Source organism: Heterodontus francisci, unplaced genomic scaffold (assembly GCF_036365525.1).
Source record: "Heterodontus francisci isolate sHetFra1 unplaced genomic scaffold, sHetFra1.hap1 HAP1_SCAFFOLD_405, whole genome shotgun sequence".
Classification (NCBI taxonomy): Eukaryota; Metazoa; Chordata; class Chondrichthyes; order Heterodontiformes; family Heterodontidae; genus Heterodontus; species Heterodontus francisci.
In genome coordinates, this window is record NW_027141857.1 from 1,584,253 (window position 1) to 1,596,403 (window position 12,151).

Sequence of the window (12,151 nt, forward strand, 5' to 3'; positions counted from 1 at the left end):
AAACTCCAGCGGATACAAGCCTGGCCTGTCAAACTTTTCCTCATAAGACAACCCGCCCATTCCAGGCATTAGTCTCAAACCTTCTAACACACCACGGACGCCCCCACACTCGCTCCAGCAACACTGCACAGAACGACACTGATTATTGAGCTGGCTGCCAGACCACACTTACCTCGAGATAGTCTGTATGATAAAAATATCCTGCCCACGAATTGATTCTTTTATCTCCACCCTGGTTTCTGCAAGACACAATGCAACATGCTAATATGACATTTTAATTAACCTTTAGCTGAAGTTAAACACTGCTGCAGCCTATAAACAAACTGTTTCACGCTACAGATAACAGGCACCTGTCCATTTTGGGAAAAACACAGATATAATTCAAGTGCATCCCATTCTCTCCATCCTCCCAATACTAGAACCCTTCCTGCACTAAGCCCAAGCAGAGAAAGCACAATTCACCCACTGCCTGCAACAGTGACATTTTACCTGACCAGTAGGAGGTGCTTCTTCCAACTGTCCCCTGGGCCCGACATTAGAGCTCACTGTGGTGAAACAGTAGCAGAATTCTACAGCACCGGAAGAAGCTATTCATCCCACCGTTCTTGTGCCAATTCTGAAGAAAGTAGGCAAGGAAAAGCAGCTGAGAGTTACATTAAAACCTATTATTTATACAATTAGTTACAATCCTTTCCATAAAATGACAGAACCAATTCTATGGAATCTGTTAATGATGGGGGAGGGTGGGGTGGGGGTGCAAGGGTGAAGGCTGGCATGGACTTCTGGGAGACATCAAAATTCAGGCAACTCTCTACCGGGATTGAACATTTATAAACTTTGCCGGAAATGTTGAACCATTGGCACTCATTTCTTTTAAGAGATTGTGATGGCCACAACTCCAGACCAATGACTGTTTACACAGACCCCACTGGAGGAAAGAGAAAGTCACCCTGGCTGCTCTGCTGTATTTCTAAGGAGTCACCTCTGATTAAACCCAGTAGTGGGTTTTTGGGTAAATGGTGCATGACTGTTAAATGGCAATAGGCACAAGAGGAGTGAAAAAGTTAACATTCTGAACAATAGAAACATAGAAAATAGGAGTAGGCCATTCGGCCCTTTGAGCCTGCTCAAAGAACAAAGAAGAAAATTACAGCACAGGAACAGGCCCTTCGGCCCTCCAAGCCTGCGCCGATCCAGATCCTCTATCTAAACCTGTCTCCTATTTTCTAAGGGTCTGTATCTCTTTGCTTCCTGCCCATTCATGTAGCTGTCTAGATACATCTTAAAAGACGCTATCGTGCCCGCATCTACCACTCCGCTGGCAACGCGTTCCAGGCACCCACCACCCTCTGCGTAAAGAACTTTCCACGCATATCCCCCCCTAAACTTTTCCCCTCTCACTTTGAACTCGTGACCCCTTGTAATTGAATCCCCCACTCTGGGGAAAAAGCTTCTTGCTATCCACTCTGTCTAAACCTCTCATGATTTTGTACACCTCAATCAGGTCCCCCCTCAACCTCAGTCTTTGTAATGAAAATAATCCTAATCTACTCAACCTCTCTTCATAGCTAGTGCCCTCCATACCAGGCAACATCCTGGTGAACCTCCTCTGCACCCTCTCCAAAGCATCTACATCCTTTTGGTAATGTGGCGACCAGAACTGCACGCAGTATTCCAAATGTGGCCGAACCAAAGTCCTATACAACTGTAACATGACCTGCCAACTCTTGTACTCAATACCCCGTCCGATGAAGGAAAGCATGCCGTATGCCTTCTTGACCACTCTATTGACCTGCGTTGCCACCTTCAGGGAACAATGGACCTGAACACCCAAATCTCTCTGTACATCAATTTTCCCCAGGACTTTTCCATTTACTGTGTAGTTCACTCTTGAATTGGATCTTCCAAAATGCATCACCTCGCATTTGCCCTGATTGAACTCCATCTGCCATTTCTCTGCCCAACTCTCCAATCTATCTATATTCTGCTGTATTCTCTGACAGTCCCCTTCACTATCTGCTACTCCACCAATCTTAGTGGCTTCTGCAAACTTGCTAATCAGACCACCTATACTTTCCTCCAAATCATTTATGTATATCACAAACAGTGGTCCCAGCACGGATGCCTGTGGAACACCACTGGTCACACGTCTCCATTTTGAGAAACTCCCTTCCACTACTACTCTCTGTCTCCTGTTGCCCAGCTAGTTCTTTATCCATCTAGCTAGTACACCCTGGACCCCATGTGACCTCACTTTCTCCATCAGCCTCCATGGGGAACCTTATCAAACGCCTTACTGAAGTCCATGTATATGACATCTACAGCCCTTCCATCATCAATCAACTTTGTCACTTCCTCAAAGAATTCTATTAAGTTGGTAAGACATGACCTTCCCTGCACAAAACCATGTTGCCTATCACTGATAAGCCCATTTTCTTCCAAATGGGAATAGATCCTATCCCTCAGTATCTTCTCCAGCAGCTTCCCTACCACTGACGTCAGACTCACCGGTCTATAATTACCTGGATTATCCCTGCTACCCTTCTTAAACAAGGGTAGCAACATTAGCAATTCTCCAGTCCTCCGGTACCTCACCAGTGTTTAAGGATGCTGCAAAGATATCTGTTAAGGCCCCAGCTATTTCCTCTCTCGCTTCCCTCAGTAACCTGGGATAGATCCCATCCGGACCTGGGGACTTGTCCACCTTAATACCTTTTAGAATACCCAACACTTCCTCCTTCCTTATGCCGACTTGACCTAGAGTAATCAAACATCTGTTCCTAACCTCAACATCCGTCATGTCCCTCTCCTCGGTGAACACCGATGCAAAATACTCGTTTAGAATCTCACCCATTTTCTCTGACTCCACGCATAACTTTCCTCCTTTGTCCTTGAGTGGGCCAATCCTTTCTCTTGTTACCCTCTTACTCCTTATATATGAATAAAAGGCTTTGGGATTTTCCTTAACCCTGTTTGCTAAAGATATTTCATGACCCCTTTTAGCCCTCTTAATTCCTCGTTTCAGATTGGTCCTACATTCCCGATATTCTACCAAAGCTTCGTCTTTCTTCAGCCTCCTAGACCTTATATAAGCTTCCTTTTTCCTCTTAGCTAGTCTCACAATTTCACCTGTCATCCATGGTTTCCTAATCTTGCCATTTCTACCCCTCATTTTCACAGGAACATGTCTCTCCTGCACGCTAAACAACCTCTCTTTAAAAGCCTCCCACATATCAAATGTGGATTTACCTTCAAACAGCTGCTGAATTTTGGTATACTTGGCCTTCCCCCAATTTAGCACTCTTCCTTTAGGACCACTCTCGTCTTTGTCCATGAGTATTCTAAAACTTACAGAATTGTGATCACTATTCCCAAAGTAGTCCCCTACTGAAACTTCAACCAGCTGGCCAGGCTCATTCCCCAACACCAGGTCCAGTATGGCCCCTTCCAGAGTTGGACTATTTACATACTGCTCTAGAAAACCCTCCTGGATGCTCCTGACAAATTCTGCTCCATCTAGACTTCTAACACTAAGTGAATCCCAGTCAATGTTGGGAAAATTAAAATCTCCTATCACCACCACCCTGTTGCTCCTACATCTTTCCATAATCTGTTTACATATTTGTACCTCTATCTCACACTCGCTGTTGGGAAGCCTGTAGTACAGCCCCAACATTGTTACCGCACCCTTCCTATTTCTGAGTTCTGCCCATATTGCCTCACTGCTCGAGTCCTCCATAGTGCCCTCCTTCAGCACAGCTGTGATATCCTCTTTGACCAGTAATGCAACTCCTCCACCCCTTTTACCTCCCTCTCTATCCCGCCTGAAGCATCGATATCCTGGGATATTTAGTTGCCAATCATGCCCTTCCCTCAACCAAGTCTCAGTAATAGCAATAACATCATACTCCCAGGTGTTAATCCAAGTCCTAAGTTCATCTGCCTTACCTACTGCACTTCTTGCAATAAAACAAATGCACCTCAGACCACCAGTCCCTTTGCGTACATCTGCTCCCTGCCTACTCTTTCCCTTAGTCACGCTGACTTCATTATCTAGTTCCTTACAGGCTTTAGTTACTACCTCCTTACTGTCCACTGACCTCATTTGGTTCCCATCCCCCTGCCACATTAGTTTAAACCCTCCCCAACAGCGTTAGCAAAAGCACCCCCAAGGACATTGGTTCCAGTCCGGCCCGTCATTCATTATGATCATGACTGATCATTCAACTCAGTAGCCTGTACCCGCTTTTGCCCTATACCCTTTGATCCTTTTAGACCCAGGAGCTATATCTAACTCCTTTTTCAAAACAATGTTTTGGCCTCAACTGCTTTCTGTGGTAGCGAATTCCACAGGCTCACCACTCTCTGGGTGAAGAAATTTCTCCTCATCTCAGTCTGGAAAGGTTTATCCCGTATCCTTAGACTATGACCCCTAGTTCTGGACTCCCCCACCATCAGGAACATCCTTCCTGCATCTACCCTGTCAAATCCGGTTCGAATTTTATAGGTTTCTATGAGATTCCCCCCTCACTCTTCTGAACTCCAGCGAATATAATCCTAACCGACTCAATCTCTCTTCATATGTCAGTCCCACCATCCCAGGAATCAGTCTGGTAAACCTTCACTACACTCCCTCTATAGCAAGAACATCCTTCCTCAGATAAGGAGACCAAAACTGCACACAATATTCCAAGTGTGGCCTCACCAAGGCCCTGTATAATAGCAAGACATCCCTGCTTCTGTACTTTAATCCTCTCGCTATGAAGGCCAACATACCATTTGCTTGTACCGCCTGTTGCACCTGCATACTTACCTTCAGCAACTGTGTACGAGAACACCCAGGTCTCGCTGCATATTCCCCCCTCTCAGTTTATAGCTGTTCAGATAATAATCTGCCTTCCTGTTTTTGCTACCAAAGTGGATAATCTCACATTTATCCACATTATACTGCATCTGCCATGCATTTGCCCACTCACTCAATTTGTCCAAATCACCCTGAAGCCTCTCTGCATCCTCCTCACAACTCACCCTACCACCCTGTTTTGTCATCTGAAAATTTGGAGATATTACATTTAGTTCCCTCATCTAAATCATTAATATATATTGTGAATAGCTGGGGTCCGAGCACCGATCCCTGCGGTACCCCACTAGTCACTGCCTGCCATTCGGAAAAAGACCCATTTATCCCTATTCTTTGTTTCCTTTCTGCCAACCAATTTTCCATCCATCGCAATACACTACCCCCAATCCCATACGCTTTAATTTTACATGCTAACCTCTTATGTGGGACTGTGTCGAAAGCCTTCTGAAAGTCCAAATAAACCACATCCACTGGCTCCCCCTCATCAACTCTACTAGTTACATCCTCGAAGAATTCTAGTAGATTTGTCAAGCATGATTTCCCTTTCGTAAATTCATGCTGACTCTGTCCGATTCTACCACTTTTCTCTAAGTGCTCTGCTATAAAATCTTTGATAATGGACTCTAGAATTTTCCCCACTACAGACATCAGGCTGACTGGTCTATAATTCCCTGCTTTCTCTCTACCGCCCTTTATAAATAGTGGGGTTACATTAGCTACCCTCCAATCTGTAGGACCTGTTCCAGAGTCTATACAATCTTGGAAGATGACCACCAATACATCCACTATTTCTAGGGCCACTTCCTTAAGTACTCTGGGATGCATACCATCAGGCCCTGGGGATTTATCGGCCTTCAATCCCATCAATTTCCCCAACACCATTTCTCGAATACTGATTTATTTCAGTTCCTCCCTCTAAGCCCTGTGTTCCCCAACATTTCTGGTATGATATTTGTGTCCTCCTTTGTCAAGACAGAACAAAGTATGCAATTAGTTGGTCAGCCATTTCTTTATTCCCCATAATAAAATTCCCCTGTTCCTGTAAGGGACCTACATTTGTCTTCACCAATCCTTTTCTCTTCACATACCTATAGAAACTTTTACAGTCAGTTTTTATGTTCCCCACAAGCTTGCTCTCGTGTTCCATTTTCCCCTTCTTAATCAATCCCTTGGTCCTCCTTTGCTGAATTCTAAACTGCTCCCAATCCTCAGGTCTGTTGTTTTTCCTGGCAAATTTATATGCCTCTTCCTTGGATCTAATGCTATCTCTAATTTCCCTTGTAAGCCATGGTTAGCTACCTTTCCCGTTTTACTTTTGCACCAGACAGGGATAAACAATTGTTGCAGTTCATCCATGCGCTCTTTAAATGTTTGCCATTGCCTATCCACCGTCATCCCTTTAAGTAATGTTTCCCAATCCGTCATAGCCAACTCACACCTCATACCTTCGTAGTTTCCTTTACTAAGATTCAGAACCCTGGTCTCAGAATCAACTAGGTCACTCTCCATCTTGATGAAGAATTCTATCATATTATGGTTGCTCATCCCCAAGGGGTCTCACACCACTAGATTGTCAATTATTAAGTTCCACAACTCAATGTCAGTTGTGGCTCAGTTGGTAGCACTCTTGCCCAAGTCAAAGTTCCGGGTTCAAGTCCCACTCCAGGGCACAAAAAAAAAATAATAAAAATCAAGGCTGACACACCAGTGCAGTACTGAGGGAACGCTGTACTATTGGAGGTGCTGTCTTGCGGTTGAGATGTTAAGCCAAGGCCCCATGAGATCGCTCAGGTGGATGTAAAAGATCCCATGGCACTATTTCAAACAGCAGGGGAGTTATCCCCAGTGTCCTGGCCAATATTTATCAGAACAAATCATCTGGTCATTATCAGATCACATTGCTGTTTGTGGGAGCTTGCTATGCGCATACTGGCTACTACGTTTCCTGCATTACAACAGTGACTACACTTCGAAAAAAGTGCCTCATTAGCTGTAAAGCGCTTTGAGACTTCCAGTGGTCTTGAAAGGCGCTATATAAATGCAAGTCTTTTTTCAGTGGGTCAGTTCTGCGACAGTACCCCAATGTTTTTGGTTAAACATTGTGTGCAATGTCTGCATTACAGGGACTGGAATTACCTCCAACAGCGAGGCTCATTCACCATCCAAGCAGAGATTTGCAAGTGCGCTCGTCAATCACATGCAGTGATGCAATAAATGGCAGCTTTAATTCATTGTTACAGTTTGAATATTTAGCTGGCTGAACTAAAAGTAAAAACCCAAATTCAGGACCCAAAGTGTAACATGCCAGATAGCCCAACCTTGTGCTGCATAACTTTATTCAAACTTTTCCTGAAAAAAAAGGGGAGATCCTTCTTTTGTGCCGAAGTTAACCAACCACTAGGTCAGAGACTTCCTGCTCCTCGTGAATGTTCACGAATGTGCCTTCACCTCTTCCTCTTCAAATCTTTCAACGCTGCTCAGTCTGATCAAACCACACTAACCCTTTGCGTCATCTTAAGCATACAACAGGGTAGATGCAGGAAGGATGTTTCCCTTGGCTGGGGGTGGGGTCTAGAACCAGGGGACACAGTCTCAGAATAAGCAGGCCAGTTAGGACAGAGATGGAGGAATTTCTTCACTCGGAGGTGAATCTTTTGGAATTCTCTACCCCAGAGGGTTGTGAAGGTTCAGTCATTGAGTATGTTCAAGACAGAGATCAATAGGTTTCTAGATATTAAAAGATAAAGGAATATGGCGATGATGCAGGAAAATGGCATTGTGGTAGATCGGCCATGATCTAGTTGAATGGCAGAACAGGCTCGAGGGGCCGAATGGCCTACTCCTGCTCCTATTTCCTACGTTCCTAGATCTCTGTACAAATTCAATGTCATTGACCACATCATCCTTTGCCCATATCTCTTCCAATGAGCCACTCCTTCCTGGTTCTACCTCACCTCGTCCCAAGCAGATCACCAGCAATGGCAACTCAACTCTTCCCCATCATCCCTGCCCTACATCAGCTCTACTCTCCAATATATCCAACTGAAATTCTCTATCCTCAGTTACAAATCTCACTTGCCTCACTTCACTCTACTTATGCAATCTTCTCCAGCTACCCCATACCCTCCCTTTATCCCATATGCTCGGAGCTCCCAGCTACCTCAGTCCATCTGCTGAGAAATCTCCTTCCTTCACCCACTCTCCCAGTCTTTACAAGACCCCGTAAAATCTATACCTGCATCATCTCTTGAAACTTCCCATAAGGCTCTGTGCACATTCCTTTCCTCTAGTGAGGCGCCTAGGAATGCTTTTGGACATTAAAGACTTTATATACACAGGGGTAGGTGCACTGGAAGGGATACAACCAGCAGAAGCAGCTCCCACTTACAGAAAGGAGATCAACCAGGGGTCCTGCTCCAAACTGCTAGTCAGCTGTATCAGACTTGGGTTTTGGAGTGGGGTGGGGATTCAGTCCTGTTCTCCACTATTGTCAACATGTGGAGATGTATGTCAGAGGGGACAGACAGGGAGGGTCTGGGGAATGTACAAAACAATCTAAATAGCTGATAATTACATGCCAGACATTCAACTGCTGCATTAGTGTATCCAACCTACAATACACTCTGGAAACAGAACCCACCACCAAACTTCGGCAGCATCAAAACAGTGAGAGGGGGGAGCGGCCTGAGAGTCTCAAAACAGCTAGCTGAGGCTGGCCTCAGTCTGTGGGAGCTCCACATTCAGAGAAAAAATAAAAGTGGCATCACAGGTAAACAGGTAAGTGATTGGTTGGTGAATATTTTGCTATTGTATTTTCCTCATTTATTTTTCAAAACTCGGGTAATTTCAGTAAATGTAAAATTTTATTAGTATTAGTGAAGTTTACTAGTGGTAACTAGTACTACTACTGCTGTCACATGCGTTCAAGTCTTAAGAAGGAATTTTCCTCCACACAAGATCAGATGACAGGTTGTTCAACCTTGCCCATCTTAGAGCAAAGACCAAAGTTCAGAAGGTCCTCATCAGGTAACTCCTCTTTGTTGACGATGTTGCATTAACATCCCACACAGAAAAGAGTATCTGCAGAGACTCATCAACAGGTTTGCGTCTGCCTGCAATGAATTTGGCCTAACCATCAGCCTCAAGAAAACGAACATCATGGGACAGGACGTCAGAAATGCTCCATCCATCAATATCGGCGACCACGCTCTGGAAGTGGTTCAAGGGTTCACCTACCTAGGCTCAACTATCACCAGTAACCTGCCTCTCGATGCAGAAATCAACAAGCGCATGGGAAAGGCTTCCACTGCTATGTCCAGACTGGTCAAGAGAGTGTGGGAAAATGGTGCACTGACACGGAACACAAAAGTCTGAGTGCATCAGGCCTGTGTCCTCAGTACCTTGCTCTACGGCAGCAGGGCCTGGACAACGTATGCCAGCCAAGAGCAACGTCTCAATTCATTCCATCTTCACTGCCTCCAGAGAATCCTTGGCATCAGGTGGCAGGACCGTAACTCCAACGCAGAAGTCCTCGAGGCGGCCAACATCCCCAGCTTATACACACTACTGAGTCAGCGGCACTTGAGATGGCTTGGCCATGTGAGCCACATGGAAGATGGCAGGATCCCCAAAGACACATTGTACAGCGAGCTCGCCACTGGTATCAGACCCACCGGCCGTCCATGTCTCCGCTTTAAAGACGTCTGCAAACGCGACATGAAGTCCTATGACATTGATCACAAGTCGTGGGAGTCAGTTGCCAGTGATCGCCAGAGCTGGCGGACAGCCATAAAGGTGGGGCTAAAGAGAGGCGAGTCGACGAGACTTAGCAGTTGGCAGGAAAAGAGACAGAAGTGTAAGGAAAGAGCCAACTGTGCAACAGCCCTGACAACCAATTTTATCTGCAGCACCTGTGGAAGAGTCTGTCACTCTAGAATTGGCCTTTTGTATCCATGCCAGGCGCTGCTTCACAAACCACTGACCACCTCCAGGCACTTACTCATTGTCTCTCAAGACAAGGAGGCCAAAGAAGACGACTAGTGGTAATAATGTTTATTGGGAGTAGGGCAAGGTCGACAGTTTTTAAAAAAAAATATAGTAAGTAGCTTTTTTTTTTTTAGGGAATCAAGATCCCTAGTGTAAATAAATTACTCAAAAATTAGAGATTAAGGGTAAGTCATGGCATGGCAGCTCGGCAGTGTGGAGTGCTCCTCCTGTGCAATGTGGGAAGTCAGGGACACTTCCAGTGTCCAGGCGAACACATGTGCAGGAAGTGCCTCCAGCTGCAGCTACTCGGTTTCAGATCTGCAGCGGCGGCTGGGAACACTGTGGAGCATCCGCGAGGCTGAGATCATCATGGATAGCATGTACAGGGAGGTGGTCACACCGCAGGTAAAGACTGCTCAGGCAGAAAGGGAATGGGTGACCACCAGGCAGAGTAGAAGAATTAGGCAGGTAGTGCAGGAGTCCCCTGGGTCCATCTCCCTATCTAACAGATTTTCTGCTTTGGATACTATTGAGGGAGATAGCTTCAGGGAAATGCAGCAAGATCCAGGTCTGTGGCACCACAGGTGGCTCAGCTGCACAGGAGGGAAGGAAAAAAGAATGGGAGAGCTATAGTGATTCCGCATTCAATCGTCAGGGGTACAGACAGCGTTTCTGCGGCCGCAAACGTGACTCCAGGATGTTATGTTGCCTTCCTGCTGCTAGGGTCAAGGATGCACATTGGTGCCAACGACATAGGTAGAAAGTCGAATGAGGTCCTGCAACAAGAATTTAGCGAGCTAGGTAGCAGATTAAAAAGCAGGACTTCAAAAGGTTGTAATCTCTGGATTACTCCCAGTGCCACATGCCAGTGAGTATAGGAATAGGAGAACAGAGCAGATGACTGCGGGGCTGAAGAGATGGTGCAGAAGGGAGGGCTTTAGTTTCCTGGATCACTGGGTCTGTTTCTGGCAAAGGTGGGACTTGTACAAGTCAGATGGGTTGCACCTGAACCGGAGTGGGACCAACATCCTTGCAGGGAGACACAAACAAGAAATGCTGGAAACACTCAGCAGGTCTGGCAGCATCTGTGGAGACAGAAGGAGAGCTAACTTTTCAAGTCAGTGACCCTTCATCAGAACTGGCCTCCAAACAGTCAGGGAGAGATAGAGGAGCAGATATGTAGGCAAATTCAGAGACAAGTGTAAAAATAATAGGGTAATAATATTGAGGAATTTGAAATCCCCTATTAACTGGGATAGAGTCAGTTATACAGCACAGAAACAGGCTCTTCGGCCCATTGTGGCCGTGCCGGCCATCAAGCACCTAACTATTCTAATCCCATTTTCCAGCACTTGACCCGTAGCCTTGTATGCTATGGTGCTTCAAGTGCTCATCTAAACACTTAAATGTTGAGGGCTCCTGCCTCTAACACCTCTTCAAGCAGTGTATTCCAGATTCCAACCATACTCAGTGAAATAATTTTTCGTCAAATCCCCTTACCTTAAATCTATGCCCCCTGGTTATTGACCTCTCCGCCAAGGGAAAAGATTGCTTCCTATCTAACCCCCTCATAATTTTGTATACCTCAATCATGTCTCCCCCCAGCCTTCTCGGTTCTAAGGAAAACAACCCTAGCCTTTTCAGTCTCTCTTCATAGCTGAAATGCTCCAGCCCAGGCAACATCCTGGTGAATCTCCTCTGCACCCTCTCCAGTGCAATCACATCCTTCCTATAGTGTGACCAGAACTGTACACAGTACTCCAGCTGTGGCCTAACTAGCATTTTATACAGCTTCAGCATAACCTCCTTGCTCTTATATTCTATGCCTTGGCTGATAAAGGCAAGTATCCCATATGCCTTCCTAACCACCTTATCTATCTGTGCTGCTGCCTTCAGTGATCTATGGACAAGTACACCAAGGTCCCTCTGATCCTCTGTACTTCCTAGTGTCCTACCATCCATTGTATATTCCCTTGCCTTGTTGGTCCTCCCAAAATTCATCACCTCACACTTCTCAGGACAGTCTTTGTGCAAAAGGCTTAAAGGGGGCGGAATTCTTAAAATGCATCCATGAGAACTTTTTGAGCCAGCATGTAAAAAGCCCTACAACAGAAGGGGCGGTACTGGACCTAATGCTAGGGAATGAAACCAGACAAGTGGTACAAGTGTCAGTCATAGAGACATCGAGAGATGCAGCACTGAAACAGGTCCTTCGGCCCACTGAGTCTGTGCCGACCAACCATTTATATTAATCCTACATTAATCCCATCCCACATCCCCACCTTCCCTCAATTCTCCTACCAC

At 45.7% G+C, this 12,151-nt stretch overlaps 1 protein-coding gene across 3 annotated transcripts in view; it reads right to left on the reverse strand.

The window, feature by feature from the left end:
• LOC137365571 (phosphoribosyl pyrophosphate synthase-associated protein 1) overlaps positions 1-12,151 on the reverse strand; it is a 60,042-nt gene that overhangs the window by 17,959 nt on the left and 29,932 nt on the right. For 2 of the 3 annotated variants that reach the window (XM_068027948.1, XM_068027947.1), the window contains exon 3: positions 173-239. In XM_068027948.1, coding sequence (XP_067884049.1) covers positions 173-239 — 67 coding nt within the window. Of the gene's footprint in view, positions 1-172; positions 240-489; positions 584-12,151 lie in introns of those variants that run through there. The other variant, XM_068027949.1, reaches the window with a different exon arrangement.